This window comes from Pogona vitticeps, chromosome 13, assembly GCF_051106095.1.
Source record: "Pogona vitticeps strain Pit_001003342236 chromosome 13, PviZW2.1, whole genome shotgun sequence".
Classification (NCBI taxonomy): domain Eukaryota; kingdom Metazoa; phylum Chordata; class Lepidosauria; order Squamata; family Agamidae; genus Pogona; species Pogona vitticeps.
Window position 1 is genome coordinate 237,131 of NC_135795.1, and position 24,035 is coordinate 261,165.

Here is a 24,035-nt window from a genome sequence, read left to right on the forward strand (position 1 = left end):
GTGTTTGGCAGTTCTTTTAAAAGGCCCACACAACGCAGAACACACTGCAAAAGTGCACAGCGCACATACAGGCATGCAATGAACAGGGACCCCTCCTCAGTTCCACTGTGAGTTGTCACACCTGGAGATGGGAAGGCCTGTAAGAAGACTGGAAAAACCCAGTTTTCCTCCCATTTCTCCCCCACACCATTTTTTGTTTTATTCCATTAAAACTGGGGAAAAACAGGGAGTGTGGCCTATGTTATTTTACAATGACAAATAATATGTCTATGACACGGTATTCAGACTACATAACATGAAGACCTTTCTGATAGACTTTCTGATAGACTTCTGAGCCTTTGTTTATTTAAGTTCCCCCAGTGACCCTCACAATGAGGACCAACCCAGCTCGCTTCCTTGATGTTTGAGGACACAAGAAGAGACTTCCCACCACTGGGTGATTTCGCATAACAGCAAGTGGGAAATGCAAACGTTCCGAGTCCATGATGGTCACTGTTTAACTTTGTGTCAAAGTGGATGGGCTCTAAACCAGCCCAGGCTAAACCCCACCCGACCCCAAGTTTGGGTCTGGCACACAGTGTCTCCACGGACACTCCGACCGATGCCTCCTCGAGGGCTCAAAGGAATCTCTTCCCGAATGGGGCCTTTCCCAGGTTTGTCCCTGGATAAGCCACCTCCCAGGGCCCCAGGGTGGAGGTCTCTTTTCCCCGCTCTCTGGAGAGGGTGGACGGGAGGAAACAAAGCCCTTCCACCTCATGAGCTGCTCCGGAAGACGGTCTCTTGAAAAGAGGGGATGGGGGGGTGACCCCCAGGATTGCAGTGTCTTGCAAAATTATGTGCCGGCCGCACATGGCCCATGCCATCTCTATTCAGCCAGCCCGATGAGTCGAGGCATCTGTCCAGCCCCTTCTCTGTGCTGCTGAGCAGTTAATGGCTAAACCCTTTCCGCTTTGCACGCAGCCAATTAAGTCTACCCTCCGCTTCCCTGACTCACATCCGTTTATGACCCTCCATTTCCATCAGCAACACAAATATTAATTACAACACACAAACTTGCATTAATGTAACACCAAGGTTATTCATTAAATGCCGAGGAGTCAGGCAATAAAAATGCACAGGGTCTCATGCATGTTAACAGAGCGAAATCAGTGTCCCTTGTGATCTGCATTCACAGCAACGGCACTGCATTTAAGCATCCTCGCCATCTATTCTAGAGGGACGGGGGTGAGGCTCACTGGTGGGACATGGGGGCCTTCCTTCCTCAGAGGAACGCCAGGAATGTGCCCAGCCACTGCAAAAAGGCCTTAGGAGGGCCAGTGGTGGAGGGAGGTGTTACGTCATCGCTTGACTCCAGCGCCCCAGCCTTTCCCGCCTCAGACACAATTTGCTCAGTGGGTCCGCTAGTTGAGGAAGGAGGGAAATGGCCAAGTGAGATAGAGTGCCTGACATTCACACCAATGCCACCTGCACAGATGAGGAGCAAGGAATTAGCGCCTGGCCCAGGCTGGCATGCGTCAGCCTCCCACTCAGGTTGCAAAGGCCACCCTGTGTGAGACAAGACCACCACCACCACCACCACCACCACCACCATCACCACCACCACCACCACCACCACCCTGCTCGACTTCACAGCCGTGAACGATGAGGGTGGAAAGCCAGCTGGAGCGAGAACACTCCTCCTGCATCGGAATGAGCACCATCCGAACTGGCCGGGTCTTCCCCTTCTGGGGCCGGAGGGGTTGCTTTACTAAGGGCGCCATGGCTTCAGGCATTTCTCTCTGGCCCTTTGATTTGTGTCGGCTTCCGCAGCGTTTTGAGCTGAGTAAGGCACCTTGGCTGGTTTTGATCTGCCTGCATGCGGAGTTTGCCTCCAGCCTCCGACAGACCCCTTTTCATCAGCAAAAGGACTGACGGACAAAGCGGGGGTGCCCAAGACCTCCCCTTTCCATTCACATCCCAAGGCAGCTCTGTGTGTGCAGTGATGTGCCTTTGTTAGTGTGCATGCCTATACACACACATGTACACATGTACACCTAGTTCTTTGCCTCCTCTCCTTGCTGCCCAGCCAGGTCAAGAGGTTCCTCTTTGCAAGGGGGTTTCCTTCAGCCAACAGCCAAGGTGCCCACTGGGTATACGACAAAACCCCTGACGGGAAAACGGGGCTCAGGTGCGTTAGCTGTGGCAGCCGAGACGCCCTGAGTGATGCTGGGATTCGTTTTGTGCAAACAAGTAGTTGGGAGATGAGCCAAAAGGTGAGAACACGGACTTTGCATGCAAAAGGAGGCAGATCAATGCCCGGCCAGGCAGCCTAGTCTCCAGAGGAAGAGGCCTTCATCAATCAGAGAAGGCCAGCAGGAAGGGAGGTGAGAGGGAACCATCTTCAAGCCAAGAGCTTTCGGAGAGGGCAGCACTTCCAGTGCAGCAGAAGAGAAGGCTTTGAGGGCTGAGGAAGCACCTTGCCAGCGCTGCAAGCCAATGGGAAAGGCCAAGCAGGTTGGGCTCTGATGCTCAGAAGCTGAAGGGTCCTCAGGTCCTTGATTTTACTTGCACAAAGAAGCCAGAAGGGAGACAGACTTCGGAGTTTTCCTCAAAGGGTCCTCCTGGATAACTCCGGAAATCAATTCCAACTTACGACAAATGGAGATTTTCTCAACTCTTTTGAGGCTTTGCATGCAAGTTTAGGAGGCCAAGAGAGTCAACACGGCGACTAGGGGTTGACGGATCTCATACCCAGCCCCAGATTCTCAGTGTTGCTTGTCTTCTAATGGATACTTTCCTTCGTAGCTCCTGCACCCCCTTGAGAAACATCCCTTTCCTCTCTCTTAGGAGTCTTATGACACAGCCTCAGCTACTTTTCTTTCCTGGCCCACCATCAAATGGCCAGGTGATCCAAAAGGATATTTCATTCCTTTCTCACACTAACCCTAAGCCCTCCGAGGTCCAAGAAAAACTCCCGGAAGGACTCCAAGCAACGGGCAGATCAGCAGATGTGTTGGCTTCCCTTCAGTTTAGCACAAGCAAGAGGAAGATGGTGGCTGCCTCCTTTACTGGGCTACTGAGGTGGAAGAAGCTTGCAGGGGAAATCAGCAGGAGCTTTTCCCCCTCCATTCTCATGTGAAGTCTGTTCTGCTCCTGTAAAACAAATCCTTGGGCTGAGCGGATGATGTGTGTCCCTTAATTCTGATAGTCTGCTCCAACCTGAGCCTGAGCCTCCATTTTGCACCTACCTCCAGTTGCCAGGCTTATGGGGTTGCTCGAGAGAAAGAAGATGCAAGGTGGATCCTCCAAACCCAACACCTGGATGCCCGGGCCATCTCTTAACCTAGCTAGCAGCACTTCCCATGGTCTGCATAGGGGCTTTGGAAGCGAAATGCATCACTTGGATTGGCTGCCTGAAGCTAACAAGAAGCTCTTCACAGACCTTCTGCCATGTGGGAGAGAAAGAGACCAACACCATCCTTGGGTCAGTCCTCCAGCCGCTGGGTCCCGGGCCAGCTTCTGTCCCTCCACACAGCCTTCAAAGGCTACCCCACTTGCCAACCCAGTGTTGGTAATCTAATCCAGATATTATCACTGGAACATGTTTGCCAGCACACATGTGGGGCAGATGGCAGCTGCAAGGACAAGAGTGGGTAGGCATGAGATGCCGCCCCCCCAAGAGGCAGTCGGTGCCCAGACACCAAGCAAGGGCAAAGCAAACACCCCCGGGAACTGTTGGATTGCACCTGAGACCTCCTCCTCCTCCTCCTCCAAGGTCCAGCCATCCACTGACAGCCTCCCTGCCCCTCGACCTGTCTGAAGAAAGGCCTGGCCAGCTGGGGCACCAGCAGAGGGAGAGGTAGGGCTCCAGGGAGCTACTGCTTCCTCCTCCTGTGTTCATTCAGATGAGGGAAACTACGCTTTGGCATCAGCTCTCCCACCCAGGCTGAAGAACGAGTTGGAGATTTGCTGGTGATGTAAATTTTCCCTCTTCCTCCTGACACAAGATTCTCCTTGCCCCCAAAAGAATGATTTTTGTGCCAGTTGCTTTTGCAGGTTGCACAAAACTGTGGCAGCCGATGCCTTACTGGGTGTGCTTTTGAAAACAAGCAGCATCCTGTAGGGTGTTTGCATCTTTCGAAGTACCAGCCCCACCATCCATGCCTTGGTGGTGCATTTCACTTTACCCAGAGAAACCCAGAGAAAGCACGCTTGGTGTTTGCTTGCTTTTCTGGTTGGTTGGTTTTTTTCCTTGATTGCTTCAGACATGTTGTGCAAACTGCACAAACCTTGATGAGGAGAGAAACTGAGCCTTGCTTTGCTGTTGTGCTGGAAACCAGGAATCTGATGGGACTGATGGGGAATTCCTCGCTGAGCTCTCTCTTCGCCTCCAAGGTAACCGGAACCAACAGGGCTGAGACATCAATCTGAGGTTCTTCACATCCAGAATTTTGACCAGAGACTCTCACGTGAATCTTCACGGTCACCTTGGGCCGTCAAACCCACTTGGGTCTCGTCAGCACCCCACAATCCGTCCGAAGCCAAACAGCTTTGGCTCAGGAGCTCAGCATTTTCTCCCAACACACCCACAGCCCCATCTGGCCTCTTGGCTGATGTCTCAGGCCTCCTGCCTCTACATACTCTCTCTCTCTACTCTCTCTCTCTCTCTCTCTCTCTCTCACACACACACACACACACACACACACACACACACACACACACACACACACCATCTGCAGGCATGGAAGCGTACATGAGTTTAAAACCTGCCATGAAATTTAGGTACATTCTTCTCCTGTTTATGCTCCAAAATAAATTCTTTAAGGAAGCTGGCATACTTCATAGGAGAGTCGGTGGAGGTAAATGCTTTCATTTACATAAAATGTAACTGGCGACCGTAACGCCAAAGCCATAAAGAGCGAGCAGTGGGGTTTATGAGCCATCCTTGACGCTTGTGCGGGATTTTGAAGGGGAGGAGGAGGGGGAAGGAAGGGGAGGGGGTGGGACAGTGGCTGTGCCAACATTTGCCAAAGCAACTCATATTTCTTAGAGAAGGAATATTGGAAGATTTACAAAAATGCCCACTTTCCCCCCTTCTTTTCCTCTAACTTAACTTCACATCCTTTCCCCAGCTTTCAAACTCTTCCCCCATTTGGACGGTTCTCTCTTCCTCCCCCTTGTCCTTTTGAGATAAAATGCACAAACAAAGCAAGCTGCCAAGCTTGGAGCTAGATTGGAATAAAAAGCCCCAGTGAGGACAGGAAGGCTTTGCGTTGATGGGGGTTGGGGGCTGGGCCCCCCAATTCCTCCCTCCCCCTTGTGCTCTGCCAAGTGCTGGCAGCCTCCCAGGAGCAAGACCACAGAGGTGGGTGTGGTGGCTGGATCCAGCCTGGACCAGGGGGACCCCAGGCCACCAAAAGACTCCAGGCATGCATGACTCCCCCCCTCCAATTCAAAGCGGTTATGGTTCTGCCCCAGGGGCAGCCAGCTCCGATGGGCAGGCAAGGCTGCTGCCCAGCATTTCGGACAAGATGCTTCCTCAGCCCTGCCTGGAGAAGTGGTCTGGGATGGAAAGGGGGAGCTCTGGTATCCTGCATGCAGCTGCTCAGCTGTAACCCCGCAGGCTGCCACAGCTCTGCAGGTTTTGGCCACGGGTTCCTCCCACGCCCCGTGCAGCCGGAGGGGAGAGGGAACCCGGGACTGTTCTGCAAGCAGAGCAGGGTTCTCTCCAAGAGCAACGCCCACCCCCTCTGGCCCTCCCCACATCTCCTTCCTTGTGCCCTCTTCCCAGCCCTGCACATGCCCTTTGCCCCCTCCACTGCCAACTCCCCCAGTGGATGTAGGGAAGGAGGGAGGGACAAACCACGGGTGGGGGCCCTGACCAATGCCTGGCGCAGGGGGTCGGGGGCCCTCCAGCTCCAAGATTCCAGTTCTCCAGGCTGGGAAAGCCCTTCTGCACTTGGGGCCTTGGAAAGGTGACAAAAACCAGGCAGAGCCTCAATGCACTTAATGTCCCCCCCCCTCGCCCCCAATGCCCATCTCCCAGGCACTCCCACTTGCCTTGCCTTTCAGTGGCTCTTCTGAGCAGCCCTTGGCGTCCTGCGAGCTGATCATGGCTCCCTGGATCCACAGAGGCCACCCCCTGCCCCTGCCTCGGCTCTGTGGCCACGGGGCGTGGCAGCAGCCCCAGGGTCCCGTCAAGGGTTCAGACTTTGGATGGTGGCTGGGCAGGGCGTTCGAGGGGAGAGGCTGAACTGCCAAGGCAGCCCCTGGGATCACTGGGGACTTCCCGGAACACATGACAAAGAGGAAAGAAAAACAGGTCTCAAAGGCGATTGGAATATATCGGCGAGCTGCTGCCTATTTGGTCCTGCCAGCAAAATTATAATATCCACATTGAATGCTTGAAGAGGTTTGATAACCCGCTCCTCCCCAGGACACGGCGCTAAAAGGCGGGCTGTTCATTCACACCCTCACCCTCCTCAATTCATCCAAACCACTTCAAGCAAAAATCATTTGAAAGAAATTACCTCCGCACCACGAGCAGTGAAAAATGTCCCACATGAGCCTCAGCAGCCCCCAAAGCAATAAAATTTCTGCTGAAGTGCACAGTATAATAACTCAGGGAAAAGAAGTCCCCATGACAACACAAGAGGAGAGAAAAGAAGCCCACAAAAGCAGGAGATTCAATCCTTTCTTGATACAAGATGTCACCAATTTGTGCAGCGGAATCCAGTGCCCTCGGCTCAGGCCCTCTTGGGAAGGGAGCTTCCCATCTGGTGCCTTCCCTGACAGCCGCGGGGCAGGTGGGCGGGCAGGTGGGGAGGGAGGGAGGGAGCAAGTCCAGCCCCTCTCACACCTGAGGAGCTGCCAGCACTCTGAAGCAGGAGCAGCGCTCTGTTGGCAGGGCACGGCCTGTTCCAGGCGGAAGGCGGAAAGAGAAGAGGCAGAGGGCTTTGCACAGGCTCCTTCTTGGGATCATCTGTGTGCATGCATGCATGCATGCATGCATTTGTGCACGCACGCACGCACGCTTACACATGCGTGCATTCGCGCACACGCACACACGCACGCACACGCACACGCACACGCGCACACACACACCCTTTTCGTCCCCAGCCGGCTGGTGCAGAAGAGTGGCTCCTCTCTTGCTCCAGGAACTTAGACTGGGACCGAGCCACAAATCCTGCACAGACCACAGACTCACACCCACCCACACACTCTGAGGTGGGGTGGAAAAAAAGGAGAGAGAAAGCCCTACCAGGAGACGCTGGGGGCGATGGGCCTGTTTGACTGGGGAAAGGAAGGGAATAGGAAACACATCTTCCACCACCTGGAGGGCTGCCATAAATAGGTGCAGAAAAAAGGTCCAGCATGTGCTAGTCCTCCCACAGGGAGCAGTTCCGATTCAACTTGAGGGCCACCTTCCCGAGAGAAGCACCAGGCTGCTGGCCTGTGGGTCAGACTGCCTTGGAAGGTGGGGCCGGCTCCTTCGTTAGGGCTTGAAGGGAGGCATGGAATGGCCACCACCCGTGGCATCCCCTGTGGCCACGGGATCGCTGCTGTCCTTGGGCGGGGGCAAAGCCTGGTTCAGTGGCTGGGCATGTGGGCAGGGCTTCTGGGAGTTGCCGTCCAGGCCTTGGAGTGCCAGAGGTTGAAATGCCAGCGGTCGGCCTCTCTTCCCCCCACCAGCCTCACTCTGTAGGTGCCCAGAAGGAGCCACTCACAGGCCCCGAACACTTCCTGGCTATGGACCAGCCAGCCAGCCAGCCAGGTCCACCGTGTGCGGGGAGGGGGGAGCTCCCCTGCATCCCACCGTAGGAAGTGCCACCCGTCACGCCGAACCCAGGGGAGGGTCTCCTCCTCGGTCAGTGGCCACGCCTCGGCTGGGATGCCTTCCTTTGGAGACTCAGCGGCTGCCCACTTTGCCCTTCGTTAGGTACCAATTGAGAAGCAGATGGCTCACCAGAACATTTGCCCCCTAGGGAGATGATCACCGGCTGGTTTCCAACCCTTTACCAGGCTGGAGGTTTTGCTTGGATTGTAAAATAGCTTTAAATTGTTTCAAGATCATTTTAGATTGTTTTAAAGTATTTGAACAGCTTTAGCCTCTTTTAATGTGATTTTATTGATTGCGTCCCAGCCTAGGACAGTCAATAGACTGTGGCTTATTTTAAAATAAGTTTAAAAAGCAGAGAGGCAATCCCTGGTCCTTCTCTCACTGTTGAGGGGGGAGGAATTGGGGGGGTGGAGGAGGCTGCACAAAGCAGACCCACAACCTCCGTGGAGCACCTGAAGTCGCTCCTTTTCAGTGATACACCACTCTCAGCAGGAGCTGAGAAAAATCAATAGCCATTCCTGGAGACAGAAAATGTGTGGAGGATAAGGAGCCCGGCTCCTGAGGCGCCCCCACCAAAACTCAGGCCCTGCCAAGGGCCGGAAACAGCTGATATCACAAAAGGAGAAGCCCATTCATCACCTGGGCCCAGCGCCTTCTCAGATATGGCTGGAACAAAGCGCAAGGGCCAGACCTTCTGGCTGGCCAAAGCCAGGAGGCCCTGGAGAGGCCCTGTGTGTGTGTGTGTGTGTGTGTGTGTGTGTGTGTGTGTGTGTGTGTGTGTGTGTGTGTGTGTGTGTGTGTGTGTGTGTGTGTGTGTGTGTGTGTGTGTGTGTGTGTGTGTGTGTGTGTGTGTGTGTATTCAGGGTAAGCAGAGGGAGCGGGCGATGTTTCAGATGCCAGAGAGAAGGAAGCAATTTTTTGTTTGTTTGTTTGTTTCAAGGATGTAACAGCTTCACATTTCAAAAGTAGCACAGCACGTGGCAGCAATGTTATATTTTGTGTTTAACAAGAAGCATTTTGGCATTACTTTGAAATTTCATTTTCAAGTTCATGCCACTCTCCTAATATCCTGTTTTTTTTCCTTCCAAAAAATGTAACAGGAAGGTGATTAAGAAGCATAGAGAAATGTAGCAGTTCAAGTAACACATTCCTTCCCCCCCCCCCAAAAAAAGGTGTACTTTTCACACTAAGGAATTGCAAGGGGTTAGGACTTTTGTAGCAAACAGTAATAATAATAAAAAACCGAAAAGCTGGGGGCTTTTGAAAAGTCACTTCCCAGGCTGTGGCCAGGCCATGACAGGGTATGCTGGCCTTTGCAGGCACCTCTGTTCCTCAGCCACTTCAGCCAGCTCTCATGCACCAAGTGGAAAGAGGAGGAGGAGGACAAATTCCGAATCACTATTTTTGATCCAAGAGCAGGAGAGGCCGCTCAGCCCTCAGGGCCTCCAGGCAACCCTGAGACAAAGGGACAACGTGCAGAACAACAACCTCCTGCCTTCCTCCCCTTTCCGCAGCCTGCGGAGAGCCTGGCCCCGTGTGCCCACCAACAGCTGGCCAGGCGTTCCCAGGCAAGGAAGTGTGTAGGCAGCTGAGCTGACGGCCTATTTATTATTTCCCCGCTGAAGAGGTTGGGATTCCTGCCTACGCAAACTGGCAGGTTCCTTTGCTAATTCATGCGCTCGCCCTAGAGGCAACCGGGAGCAGCTTCTACAGTGAGCTTTTTCTTGGCCACTAAAACCTGAGCAGTGTCAAAAGCTAATGAGTAAAGTCAGAGCATGAGAAGACGCACTTAACTAAATATCCAAACCAGCGCCACCCGTCCTTTGCACACCTGCCATGTAACCTGCTAAAAACATGTACTTACACACAGAGCTTGGAATGATTCTGAATCACATTTATGTTGGGAAATCCAAATATGTGAAAGGCAGTGCGGTGTAATGGCTAGAGGGCTGGGCTAGGATTCAGAGTAAAATGCCCCCACCAGCCATGGAAACCTTCTGGGATGTTGTGTGTGTGTGTGTGAACAGGAAGTGTGAACATTTTGCCTGCCTTGAAAATCCTGTTGGGTGCAACTTGACAGATACAAGAAGAAAGAAAACACATATAAACTCACCCTCCCCCCTCAGCCCTTCATGGTATATATTTGAATCTTTAAAGCATCAGGGTGTGTTGGAGACTGTCTAAAATTTAAATTTCGATCTAGAAGTTAAATCCATTCATACAAACTGTAAACTGGTTTATGACGTCTGTCTAAACAGCTTTCTTCTCATGACTTCAGCATTACCTGTACGGTCACATACAAAAATCTTCAGGAAGACCCTAATCCTTAGCTATTCACGCAAAAACGGACTGCCTGGGGCCCAGAAACATTGACTGTATGAGACCTGCTCCCTTCGTTGGGTCTGCTTTGGAGACAGACTTTTGGAACAAAACAGAAGGACTAGGAGGCAGCGAGGCCTGGGGAGGGCGGGCCGTCTGGCGTCACCTGCCCTTTGCTCCGTAGTAGATCCTGATGACGAAGGTCCTGTGCCTTCATTAGTCAAGGGTAAATAGACATAGAATAATGAGATCAGTTTCTGGATTAATTGAACATTCCACTGCCAGTCTCCTCATTCTTAGTTTTATTTTAATTTCAGTAGTCTTTGGAGAAAAGAAGGTAACCCTGAGAGTGAGAGGTTCAGCGGAAGAAACCTGGGAGCATCGGCGTGCACGTGTGTGTGTGTGTGTGTGCGCGCGCGCGTGTGTGTGCGTGTGTGTGCGTGCATGTGTGCGTGCGTGTGCGTGTGTGTATACACACATGCATATGTGTGATTAGGGAACTGACTCAAGTGAGAAGAGCAAATATGCCCGCTCAACACAGGGTGGCATGTCCTGCTGGAGAGAGAGCTCTTTTGACCGGGGGGGGGGGCTGGGGTGTCACCCTCTGCCTTGCCAGGTGGAGGGCTCTCCTTCCTGGGAAGCTTGTAAACAGGGGCTTGGACAGCCCCCTGTCGGGAGTCTTCTACTTGCACTAGGAGGAAGCGGGGCCAGACGGTCGGTCCCCGGTGTTCCCTCCTGCACTTGCCTCCTTCTCTGATCCCATCCTACTTTTCACACACAGCAAGCCGCCTTGTCAGAACAGATGCTCCCACCTGCAGTCACATGGGCCAGGCAAGCCTCGGTCTCCTGGGAAGCCAGAGGGCCCGAGGTTTCCCCCCTGCCAGCAAAGACTTTGCCAAGCAATGCAGCCTGCTCAGATGTATTTTGGCAACCTGCAGGGAAAGCCGCCGTGATTAAATTAGATGCCACCAGATTCCAAGACACAAAACTATAATTTGCTATAAACAGAACCAGACTAGCCACACGATGTACAAATTATAGCAAATGTGAGACTGACAGCCAACAGGGAGCCTTTGCACAAAGATGGAAGTGGAGATGTGGGAAGGAGCTGGCAGGGGCCAACCAGCACTTGGTGGGAATGCAGAACTCCCAGCTCCTATGGCTCCTTTGCCTTCAGCAGAATCGTGGCAGAACTGGGCAGGCAGGCAGGCAGGCAGGCAGGCAGATAGACAGGCAGGCAGAGAACAGGTGAGGCAGGTGCTTCTCCCACCCGCCCGTTGGGCAGACAGGTGGCCCGCATCCAGCCGAAGGGGCTCCAGGTCTCTCCCCTGGACTGGCCCTCGGCCACTGTGGCTCATGGCCAGCCACATGAAGGCCCATGCCTGCAACCCCAGTCATGGTGCACAGCTGAGCCTCTGTGCACCGGAATGGCCGTTTGCGCACCAGAAATGCAAGCGGGCTCATTAAGCGCCTCTCGGGCCTCTGGGGGCTCTCCTGCCCCCCTAACTCCTCTCATGAAAGGGTTCGCTAATGCTCTTGGATTCCTCTGGAAAAACTCTGCCAGTCCACCCCCCCCCCAGCCCGGCCCCCGCCCTCCACCCTCCACCTGCCGGAACCCCTCACCCCTGAGTGGCTGAGGTGCCACGTTTCAGGTGGTGGGAAGGGTGAGGGGGGTCCCGTGGGGGCTTGCCCGGCGCCAGGCTGCACGGAAAGGGGCGTCAGTAATATGCTCGGAGGGAAACGTGGGTCTGAGGAGCGGGTGGGATGATGGCAGGGCGGCTTGCATCCACTTCCAGCCTGCCGGTGGGCCTTTCCCCCTCCTCGTTCCGGATTATGGGGTGCTCGGAGCTTGGCTTCCCGCCTCCCTCTCCAGAGAAACCAAGCCTGAGCGCCCCGCTGCCTGGTGGCTCCTTTCCACCCGGGAGGAGAGGCAGCCTCGCCCGGCTCTCCGGGGGAGTTCGGGACCCGCGCTTCCTTCCTCTTGCGCCTGACCGGGGTAGCCGCTCCGCCGAGACCTCAGGCACCCACCACCCGCTCGCCCGTGGAGCGGAGCCACTGGGGCCTCGGGGTCCCACCAAGAGCGACAGGCGGGGGGGGGCTGTTCCCCCCTCCATGTGCCTTCCCTCCTTCCTCGCCTCTCCGGGGAACGCTCTTTCAAATCCAAATCTCTTCACCCCAGGGGGAGCAGCGGAGGAGGCAGCAAGCGAAGGAAGGAAGGAAGGAAGGAAGGAAGGAAGGAAGGAAGGAAGGAAGGAGCTGATGCTGGATGCAAAGAAGAAAGCACGGAAGGGACGGAGGGAGGGAGGGGGCGCGCCAAAGGGTCCATTCTCCCCGCAACCTCCTAAGTCCCAAAGGCAAGGACAGGGGCGGCGCAAACTCCCGTGGCTGGAGAGGTGTCGGCCCAGCACGGCTCTTCCCTCAAGAGTCCTGTTCCGAGCAGCGGGAACGGGGGTGGAGTGGGGTGGGGAGGCGGGTAAGAGAACAAGAGATAGAGATGCCTCTTGGGTGTCCCGAGAGCCACCAGCGACCAGCAATGGAAGCGGAAGGAGGAGGGACCCACCGGCCACCCTCAGTGGCGGGACCCCCGAGGGCCCTCCCGCCAGGGCTCTGTGGACGCAGCCGCCAGGTGGTGAACACCGAAGCAGCGCCCCCCTCCCCCCGGGGCCACGGAACCCCCCTCCCGACCCGAGGCTTGCCCCTGGTCGCCCAAAGCTCTCCTCTCCTGCGGGAGCTTCATCCGCCCGCCCGCTCCCCCCCCCGCGCGCCTGCTCACCTGTACCAATCAAGGCCTTGGTCGTAGTTTCGGTCGAAGAAATGGGGCTCGGTGCCCACGGCGCGGACGTCAGGGTGCGCCCGGAGCGCCTCCAGCAGCGCGCGGGTGCCCCCCTTCTTGACGCCGATGATGAGCGCCTGCGGCAGCCGCTTCTCCCCGTAGTCCGGCGTGACGGTCCAGCCCTCGGAGGAGGAGGCACCGGCGGAGCCCGCAGCCTCCGTGCGGGCGGCCAGGGCGGCAGCTGAGGACGAAGAGGCGGCCGCGGCAATGCCGCCGGCGCCGCCAGGGCTCTCCGCAAGCCGGTCCAGCTGCCTCCCGGCGGCGGCGGCGGCGGCGGCGGTAGCGGGGCTGCTGCCCGTGGTGGTGGTGCCGGGGGTTTCTGGCTGGGCTGGGCTGGAGGAGGCGCTGCTGGGAGCGGTGCCCGCAGAGACTGCCGGCGGGGGCGGCGACGATGTTCGGAGCCGGAGAGGACTCGGGCGGCGGAGAGCGGCGACAGGGCTTCCAGGTGGCGGCGGCGGCGGCGGCGGCGAACCGGAGGGGCTGGGGGTGCCCTGTGGGGCGAGCGGGGAGCGGAGGGCGCCGGGGCCGCCCATGAGGCTGTAGCAGACGTAGGTGAGGCAGAGGGAGAGGCTGCACATGCAGAGCAGCTTCTTGCGGGCAGGGGGGCCCTTAGGCGGAGGGGCCATGCCGCCTGCCCGCGCCCAGCCCCGGCCGCATCCTGCCAGCCGCCCGGCCGCCGCCGCCGCCGCCGCCGCCGGCCCCGCGGCTGCCTGGGCCACTGCCGCCCTCCAGCCCCTCCGCCGCCGCCGCCGCCGCCGCCGCCGCCGCTACTCGGGGGGAGCCCCGCATGGCACAGCCGCCCGCCCTCCGCCTGCGCGCTGCCCCGGGCGCCCTTCTCTGGCCACGCGAGGCGGCGGCTGCTCCTCTCGCTGCCGCTGCCGCTGCCGCCGCCGCCGCTGCTAGTCGAGCAAGGGAGTCCCCTGCTAAACTTTGTGTCGGATGCCTGCCGAGGCGGAGGCGGCGGGGCGGGACGAGTGGAGGGAAAGGGAGGGATGGGGAGGGCGAGGAAGGAGGGAGGGAAGGGAGGCTACCCGAAGCCAGCCAGCGCGGGAGGGCGGATGCGGCGGCGGCGGCGGCGGCGGCGGCGCGGCGCTTGGCTGACGCTCGGCCAGCCGGCTGGCGGTTGGGGGCGGGGAAGGAGCGCGCTCCCGGCCGCAGCTCCGCCTCCGCGCCCCCTCCCCCAGCCACTGGCCCGCCCGGGAAGAGGCAGACCCCAGCCCTGGGCGGTGGAGCGAGCCCAAGATCGGGAGAAGCCCTGCTGCAGAAGAGGGTTTCTGAGGAGGTGCAAAGTGCCTGGAGAGGAGGAGGAGGAGGAGGCCTCCTTTTCTCCTGAGCCCTAAACTGTGGGGCAGCGAAGCTGGGGCGGGGTGGGGGAGCGTGTTCTGGAGAATTTTGAAGGGGGGAAAGGGTCGAGGTGTGGGATGGAAAAATAAATGTCTTGGCTGTCCCGAGGCGGCCCCGAAAAAGGGCGTCCCTGGCCCCTACCTTTCCATGGGCACGAAGCTCCTCGGAAAATCCCCTGGCTCGCCTTCCCGTCTCTCCCGCCACCGCCGCTCTTTGACCTCCCAGCTCCGGGGATCCCGAAGTGCTCCCCGCCACCGGTCTCCGGGTTCCTCGCCTCTCCCCCCTCCGAGGGTCTGCCTCCGGGCACAGTGGGGCTAAGCGGGCAAGGGGGGGGGGCTTTGTCCGGCATGCCCCACACAGCCGAGCCTCGTCCGGGGTCTGAGACGACAAAGCCTGCGGGACAAAAGTGTTCATGAGCCCGGAATCCCACCCGCTGGGCTGTAGAAGAAGTCCTTTCCCCCCTTGCCGTATGGGGATCCCCTCCCCCCACCTACCACCCCCAGGTATAGAGGATTCCAGGGCCAACGCCCGGGCGGAGATGGGTCCGAGCCCAGCAGCATCCGGACCAGGTGGGGAAGCGGAGGTGGGGGCTCTGCGCCTGCCCCCCCCCGTGCACCGCTCCTGCTCAGGGCACCCACCAAGGCAGGATCGCTCCTTCGTGACCTAGAGCGTGGCCCTTTATTCCCGGAGCCGAAGGAATAGGTTAGGACGGGCCCCCTGGCCGGCGCCCCCCCCCCGAGGGCCGGCCTCCCCACTCTCTCTCCCCCCCCCCCCCGCCAGTCCTCGGGGCTGAGTTCCTGGAGAGGGGAGGCACGTGCGCGCGCCGGGCAGATCCGCGCCGGCCTTCCGCGGCCCGGCTCCCGTCCCAGCCCCGCTGTGTCCGATGTCGGTGCTGCTCCTGCGGCGGCCAAAGCCTTCCCAGCGAAGCTCGCTGCTGCTCTCCGCTGGACTAGCGCCGCCGCCGCCGCCGCCGCCGCCGCTCCCAGCCCTGCTGGAGAGGACGCCTTTCCCGCAGGAGCTGATGGACCCCGGGGCGGGGGGGGGGAGGTCCTGCGGGCAGCCCGTCAGTCCTTTTCCGCGGACCGGAGGGGCCTCTTTGGGCCAGCCGGGGCGAGCCGATTCTGGCCCGGTGGGCAGGCGGGCAGGGCGGAGAAGCTGGGAGAGAAGGCTGGCAGCAAGCAGAGGAGCGTCCCTCCTCAAGCAGCAGAGCCGGCCCAGGCGGTCCCCTCGAGCCATTCTGCCTGCCGGGGCCTGCGCTTGGCTTTCCTCCTTCCTGCTCTCCCCCAAACCCATCCTTCTCCCGGTCTGGCTCAAAGGAGACCCGGCCGTTCCTCCCTTTCGGATCCTGCCGGGGGAGCATCTCTCTTGGCCCGGGGGTGTGTGTGTGTAGGGGATGGGGAGCATCCGAGCGGGAGCGCAGGGCGGAGGCGCGCCTCCCCGCCAGGGCTTCCTCCATAGGAGCACCACGAGGGGGAGGCCCGGGTTCCTCTTTCCTGGGGGAATCAGCAAGCAGGCAACTCGAGGCAGCGTCTTGGGAAGTTTCTCTCCAAGAAGACACCCGCCTTGAAACACGACAGGAGCCGTATGTTGGCACAGCTGCCTTTCCGGGTTTTGACTCGACAGCTGTTTCTGCTCTTCCTGGGTGTTGCTGCTCTTGCTCAATGCTGGGGCTAGTTTTCCAGCCTGAGGTCTGCTCTCCGCCCCAAAAGCAAGGCTGCCTCTGAGCATGGGAAGACCTCTCGCGTTCTCGGCAGCACCGAAGAACAACGGCCTGCTTCCTGCTCTTTGAGAAGGAAAAGCGATCAGAGGGAGAGCAGGAGGCCCACCGACCCATCCTTCAGATCAGAGCACAAGGGGTGGGTCGTGAGAGGGTCCGGGAGGAGGAGGAGGAGGAGAAGAAGAGACTCCAAAACTCACCCCTTAGCTTCAGCCCCCGCCCCCCGTCCCCCCCCCCCCACGTGCCCAGACCACGCTGGTCTTCCGATCCACTTGCTTCCTCTGGGTGCATGCATTTTTACTTAAAAGGATCACCTTTGCCGAACACATCCAGGTTGGGTTGTGTGTGTATTTACTTGGGCATAGCTGAAAAAAACCTGAAGGGTTTCCCCCCAGAATCTAGGTTTCAGCTTTTCCCCCAGTGAAGGAGAGCGAAAAGAGGCACAAATGGACGCCGCGGCTAACCATAAATTGGGTGGATTCGTTAAGAGAAACCAAACCTCTCAATTAGCGCGAGTTCCCGGCCCATTCCTATCCAGCAAGGGGGGGGGGGAGAGCGAGGGAGGGGGGAGCTTGGCATTTTGCATGCTCCTCACAGCTCATCTGACCGACCGACCGCGCCTTAGCCGCCTTCTTCTCGCCAGGTAGCCAGAGGGGGAGAAGGCTGGGCAGCGGCGAGACAGAGGCGAGAGCCATTGTTAGCGGGGTTCTTCTCTCGTTCTCTGGCTTTTGTTAACGCCGCCGCCGCCGCCGCCGCCTGCTCTTTTTGCCACCGCAGTAAATATACTGAAGCCTTCTCCAGCTCAGCAACAGGAGGGACCCTTGCGTAGTCTTGTTGCTGCCTTTGATTTATGACCCGGCTGGTAATTTAAACATCTCTGGAGGCCTCTGCCTTTGCTGAGAGAGGCTGCTGGACAGACTGCCTTTGCCAAAGGAAGAAGGGAAGCCGGCTCGTCTCTCCGAAAACAAAGGCAGCAACGCTAAAGCAGGCAGTGGGCCACCCAGGCAGAAAGAGACGCCCGGCCACCTTCATCACGCTTTGGAAAGGTCTAAACCTGGCCCCTTTGATTTGGAAAGAAAAGCAGCTGGAATCCTGACCCGCCACCAGATCGGGAGGGAGTGGATCACTAGCCGGGGGCTTCCCAGTAGCGTCTCCTCCAGAATACCAAAACACACACACACACACACAGACACAAACACACACACACAAACATCACCACCACCACCACGTTCGTACGTTCGTTTAGTCGTTTAGTCGTGTCCGACTCTTTGTGACCCCATGGACCAGAGCACGCCAGCCCCCCCATCCCCCACCACCACCACAACACCCCCTAATTCACAGGGAAACCTGAGCTGATGCACAGGAGTCCCACCATGGGGCAGCAGGAGGCTGATTCTCCCCCCATCCCCACCCCCCCAGTCATCATGTTGTCCTGCCAGTGTGTTTGCTTTCTGCCGCACTCATAAGGGCATGTCCAGCTTATTCCATGCCTCATAGGTCTCTTTTGGTCCAATCTTCCAAAGAGTCCTGTGTGATTCTGAAGCTGGTAATCTTGTATTTGGTCTAAAATAGAAGGATAACAGCACCATGTTTGCAGGCCCGAACAAGGAGCCAGAGATGGGCTAGGTATCAGTACAGCCTCAGACTTCTCGGTAGTCTGGTGTCACACTTAGCACCAGATGGAATGAGTAACTGCTAATAATACAGAGTGACAGGTCTTTCACCAGGAAGCAGTTGGCCCCCCTCTGCAGCTCTGCGGTATGACCGGGCAGCTGCACCATCTGGTTGATGGCAGCCCAAGCAAGCCTTTGCTGAAGGCAGAGGCTGGATCCAGGAAGGGGCTTCCGGACAGAAATCAATGCACGAAGCATCCCGTCCTCCTGCTCCCTGTGCCAAACCACATGCTGTGTGAAAGGAAGCAGAGGCACTGATGCGTTTTCTGGTTTACCCCAAAATATTCTTCATGCAACACAGATGTTCTTGAGCTCCCAGGAGTGACAGCTGCTCGTCTTGCCATTGGCACTCATTGGAAAATGGAAATGTGGAACAGGAGGTGAATATTTGCTTTTATGATTGCATAAACGTACAGATAACCTGTTGAAAAGCTGCATGTTGAGCAAATGTTCATTGATGCTTGTGGTGGATGCCCCCAATAAAAAGTAGCAATAGTAGCACCTAAAATGTTAAAAACAAAACCACTGCAAAAGGAAGAAGGTAGGAGTGAACGGCATAATTATATTAATGGGATTTTTTCCCCATTGATGGAGAGTTGGGTGGCGGGAGGGAACATCTCATAAACAACATTTCTGAAGTTCAGAAAACTCCACTGTAATGAGGCCAAGTGGGAGATCCATCATGGGATCCAGTGGGAATATCCGAGTCTGTTTCTCTGCAGATGATCCAAGGGCGATCCCAGCCTTCCTTTCAAGGAGAGCCAGTGAGAATATCACAGGTGAAGTTGTGGCAAAACAGCAGTGGATTCCCTCATGAGACAATTTCAGGATTTATGTGTCTCTCCCCACAAGAACTGTTTATATAGATATATAAACCAGTTGGTAAAGGAATTAGTGGGAACTACCAGGTAGTGTATCTGAGAATGACACAGCAGGCAAACAGAATCTCATTTAACAGAATTTTCCGTGTCCTCCACCCAAGTTCTTTGTCTCTACATTTTTTCTGAATGTGCCCTAATGACAAGATTTGGTTCCGATATCACTTCAGTTTTTGGAGACAGGGTCCACTTGGGATTGGTCTAATTTGCAGCCACTCTGCTTTGATTCATGACCCAAAACTGAAATCTACATTTTCAAAAGGCCCATGTCTTCCACTTGCACAACAACCACAACAGAGCTAAAATCAGAGTTGGATAGACTTTCATTGAAGCACTCAAAGTGCTGTGTGGAAAAGCAAGCTTTTGAGTCCTCCATCATCTTCATCAGGGAGGATCTCCCAGCGCTTAGGGTGGTGGAAGAAATTTTAAAGCCCCTCCCCCCACATTGCCCTGACCAGACATTATCGTCACAGGGTCAGTTGTCAAACTGAAGTTTAGGGGTGGAGAAATGCAGACATGAGAAAACAGCCTCTTGTGTTGGTAGTACCAGGTTTATCCTGGAGGGAATTAGCATTAATTGTCTTTCTCCAGCTGTAAAGACAGAAGGCTGCTAGCTGACTCCGGTTTGTTTACACGGGAGAAGTGACTCTTGGCCTGGCTGTAGCAGAGGCACTAAAATACATGGCGTCCTCACATCATAGAAACCAGAGAGTAAATCCACAGGTTGCCATGATCCTGGCTCTTCTGCGGGGAAGGGGGAATCTCAGAGCCTTCCTCAAAATTTTGGCAGCTGTCAAATGTGACAGTCACAGCAGAAGCCACGTCATCCTTCCAGATTAAGCTACAGGAACCCACACGCATGTGAAACCTCCAGTTCAGTTCTCATCATTTTAGAAAGTGAACAACATGGCACTCTGGAATAGTGGGATGCAAGCACGGTTGCCTGGAGAGAAGCCTCTACCTCTGGTGACGGCCCCGCTCCATATGGCCTGACATAAATATTATGCAAATGCATGCAACTATCGCTTGGTGCCAAGATGCTTTGATAGCAGCAGCAGCAGCAGCAGCCACCTCTTATGGTAGTCATTTCCAAGCATTTATTTGCCTTTGCTCATTAAATGATGCCTTTTAGGGCTGCTCAGGAATTTCCACTCAAGGGCCTCCCTCCCCATGCAAGACTAACTTGGATGCCTGCTGGAGCGGGGCCCAAACAAACCAGCAGATGAACTTGGAGGAGGGGCTGAGCGGTGGCTTTGTCAATAACATTGCCTGCTGTGTAAAGTTTAGGGAGGTTGCAGCCAGGGCCTTTCCTCTCCTCTCAGTTTCCTGCAGCAGTTTCCCACGGCTGGCTGATTAACTAAATGCCCAAATCCTTTCCACCCTTGGCTTGTATTCATTTTGTGATCCACTGAGAGCGACCCCCCCTTGATCCCATGTTCTGCTGTCATGTCTTTCCCCTGCGCTCCTGAGTGTTTGATGTTTGGGTTGCCTGTGTGTACAACCCAGCATTTATCTCGGTTGCATCTTGTTCTGCTACTTTGAGCCCAGTTTTGAGTGTTTCCTAGCCCAAGAGACCTTCCTTCAGCTTGAACATACCCTGCCTTTGGAAGCCTGCTTCCAGCTTTGACTTGGCCCATTGAAGCCACCTTTGCTGCTCTGCATCACGTTCTGGGTCAAAGGGCATAAACAATAATGCTACTTGGGGGTGTCACCTTCAAACACCCAACTTGCGTTTCCAGAGCTCAATTTCAGTTGATGTCCTTCAGGCCCCACTGTAACAGAGCTTCCAGTGGGATGAAAGATGAAGACTCGCCTGCTGCCTTGAACTTCGAAGAGCAAAGCTAAATCTCTGCCCGGACCACTATGGCAACACAACACCCAGGGTCTTGTTTGACTCTAAGCTTTGATTTTTGTCATGCTTTCATTCTTGTTGTTTTATTATGTATTTTAGGTCATTGTGCACCATCTCCAGGGGGTTTACTTTAGAAGGAAACTTACAAACCGTTCAAGCAAACAAGCTAGCAAGCATTGCCCTCCCCCCAACTGAACAATCTATGCCTCTTTTGTGTGAACTTTAGCCTGGTCTCTAGACCTATTGTATATTGGGTATAAACCTCACATAAGGTGGGTGGTGGCAGAACCCAAATGTATGGATTCAAATTGCAAACAAGGAGTTTCCTCTGATTGGCAGTGAGACAGTCTCCCTGGGAAGGGGGTGCCTTTGCCTTCATGGAAGGTTTTGAAGCAGAGGCCCGATGGCCATCCATCCAGGTCCCTTGAGCTGTGGGTTTCCTCCTTTGGAAAGAGGTTGGACTACCTGACCTTCCACCATCACAGTGGTGCGATTCCAGCACAAGCACAAAGACACTGATTGCAACACTCCCACCCCTGCAGAGCAGACCTTTTGGCATTTATGCATTGTCCTCTGTGGTGATGGTGGTGGAGAGGCTGGGATCCCTGGATAGCTGGATTTCAGTTTCCCTCGGCAGCACGGAGAGCCCAACAACCGTCTTCCTTTCACCTTAAAAATGCAGTCAGGACTAGCCACTGAAGGAAGGCATCTACAGTGGTATGAAGGTGGGGGTTCTCTTGCAAGGATTCCAGGCTCTAAAGAAAAGTGGGAGCTTGAAGGGCACAACCCCAAAGCAGGATTAAACAAGGCAGGTTAAGGTTAAGTAAACCCCAGCAAAATGCAAGTCCTGATCAGCACCCTGGACAGCTCCACCAGTGACACAGGCAGCTCCATACGTTCTGGGAGAGAAACAGATGCAAGCCATGTTGGAGGACCAGGAGGAGAACAACAAGGCACAGCTCAAGGTGAAGCTTTATAGTTGACAACACACATTGATGGCATGTCCTGGTGGCACAGGAGACCCCAAATGGGTCACGTCCTTGGGGTTGCAGACTTGACAAACCAGTGGAGCTGTGGTTAGGGTTAGGAACCCCATGGGGTGCAATGATTAGACTGTGACTTGAGGATTCAGGAGGCCAGAGTTCAAATTGCCCCTCCATCATGAAGCTCACCAAGTGATCTCGGACCAGTCCCCCCCTCCCTTATCCTGTCCCAGCTCACAAGGTTGCTGTGTCAATAATAGGCAGGAGAGGAGGAGGCCCATATGTATCGCCTTGGGCTCATGGAGGAAAGGTGGGACAGGCAGGTTGCTAAGAAGACTCTCCAGCTAATGGGCATGGAGGAACAGTGAGCCTCCCCTGGATCTGTCTTCTATTTTTTTTTTTTTTGAAAAACAGAGAGGAGAGGGGGAGGGGGGGCAGCAGCTCATTATCCTTGTAGTGCACCTCTGACAGCCCACCGGTCTCTTTGATCCTAAGGATAAGAGAGCTTGCCTGTGGTTGTTTGCAGACCAAAATCCAGAACAGCTTCCGAGCACACCGGTGCCCTTCACAGGGCTGGCCCCACTTCTGATTCCGGACCATTTCCTTGCCTGACAGGGACACAAGACACCCCCCCCCCATAATTGGTACACAGGGAGAGGTGGTGCCCAGGTGGTGAGGGGGGGCATGCTCTGGTGCCTCTTTATCACTCCCTGTAGGCAGGAGCGACTTCCCTGGCTCTGAAGGCGTCTCTAGGAAAAGCCATTTATCACTCACCGCCCCTGGTTCTGCTGTGGAGGCACTAAAGAGCAGCTGCCACAGCCTGATGCTGCCTTGCTGAAGGTAATATGATAGATACCCAGGTAATAATCAATCAATACTTTTTCTTAGGTCCTTGTCTATCAGCCTGGCATTGTGTGGACTAATTAGATGATAAAATGTGATGAATGTGTATTAAAGTCAACTTCTCCCTGTTAGCACTCCAGGGACCCTTTCCTATTTTCTCGCTGACCTTTTAGATCTCAGCTTTATTGTACATGAATGCAATTAAATCCATTTGTCAGATATTTGCATTGCACTGCCTTGTTCAGAATTCAATTAGTCAGTGTCACTTCCCCGTCCTTGTGAGCCTCTGGGACAAGAAAAGCAGCCGCTTGGGTTTCTTTTTGGGCAGGTTGGGAGTGGCAGAGTTGGAGGGGGGGGAGAGAAAGCACTGCCCGGGTTACACAAGCCCCTCTGATTCACCATCCCCCTCTGGGGGCATGGGAGGGAGGCGAGAGAGCCCAATTAAAAGGAAGACTGCCCTAGCTTCATCGCTTTCCTTCTTCTGCTCAGCCTCCTAGAAACACAGAAAATGCTAAATAAAGCACCCCCCCTTCTCTCTCACACAGACACACAAATCCAGATGTAGGATCTTCCTTCCAAAGGCTAATCACGGGGTCTCTTTCACATTTTTTTTAAAAAGAGGAGGTGGAAGATACAGGAGGACTTTGTGGAGAGCGGAGAGAGAAATTAAACACAGAGGCACTCAGGAGTCGCTCAATTAAAATTTATCAGCAGAGGGACAGAGCAAAGGAAAAGGCTTCTATGTACCACAGCTACATTCTGGCATTGTGCCAAGCCGTGGCAGGTATTCACATCTGGATTGACTTTAATTCACAAGTCAGAGTTGGCGATGGCCACTAAAGTTCAATACTGAGCAGCAGTTCCTGCTAAGGATGCTTTGCCTCTTCCCTGGTCGAGCCCCTCTCTCTGCCTGCCTGCCTGCCTGCCTGCCTGCCTGCCTGCCTGCCTGCCTGCCTGCCTGCCTGCCTGCCTGCCTGCCTGCCAGCTGCAGCCGTGGGGTGAGGAAAGAGCGAGGGAGGAGGCTGAACACAGAGCAGACAGAAGAGGACCCTGGACAGGCAGCTTTCATATTTAAACTCTCTTTTGCCTGCTGGGTGTTAGGAAAGCTCAAATCATGGTGTGGATTCTGGACTAGGGCTGGCAGAACACCATTGTTCAATTGTCTGAATTGAGGCTTTCTGCCTATGAAAGAGGAGTATGGCTTGGGATCTGGACTCTAGTTTTGATACTCCTTTGAAATCAAAGCTGACATGGCCCAAGAGAGTCTAGCTCTGCCCGCTGCCTTGGGCAAACAAGAAAGGGCATCTGGGCATGGGTGGTGGTGGAGGCAGAGGGGCTGCTTCCAGCCTGATCACTTCTCCTCCTGGCCCAATCAGGAGCATCTCCCTCTGAGCAGCCCTGGTTGCAAAGTCCCCCCCCCCCCCCCGGTTGCATCCTTCCTTGCAAGCTGGGGTTGCCCAACTGGGGACGGAGAAGGCCACCCCACCCCACCCCACCCCAGGCCCAGCTTCCCGATGCTTCCTGTCCTGACAAGGAGCAACACCTCCTCAATTATAGGCAACTGCCAGGGCCTTCAGAGGCAGCCTAGCAATTATTTTGGTTCCTGCTGTTACAAAGTGATGGTTCTTTTATCCATATCCTATTGCACAGTGAGAAACCTCAAGAGCCTCGATTTGGCTGCTTGATTTGCAGCCCCAGAAATGTCCATAAAATTGGCACCTGCTCATTCCCAGCATGGAGATGAAAGAGGAATCTACCCCTTTTTGTTTTGGGG

At 55.5% G+C, this 24,035-nt stretch overlaps 1 protein-coding gene across 1 annotated transcript in view; it reads right to left on the reverse strand.

Moving 5' to 3' along the window:
- Positions 1-13,651, reverse strand: part of LOC110084999 (heparan sulfate glucosamine 3-O-sulfotransferase 4) — a 49,760-nt gene extending 36,109 nt beyond the window's left edge. Inside the window, exon 1 of the mRNA XM_072982567.2 lies at positions 12,912-13,651. Within this exon, the coding sequence (XP_072838668.2) occupies positions 12,912-13,597 (686 nt within the window). The 5' untranslated portion in view covers positions 13,598-13,651. The remainder of the gene's footprint in view (positions 1-12,911) is intronic.
- Positions 13,652-24,035: the final 10,384 nt, after the last annotated feature.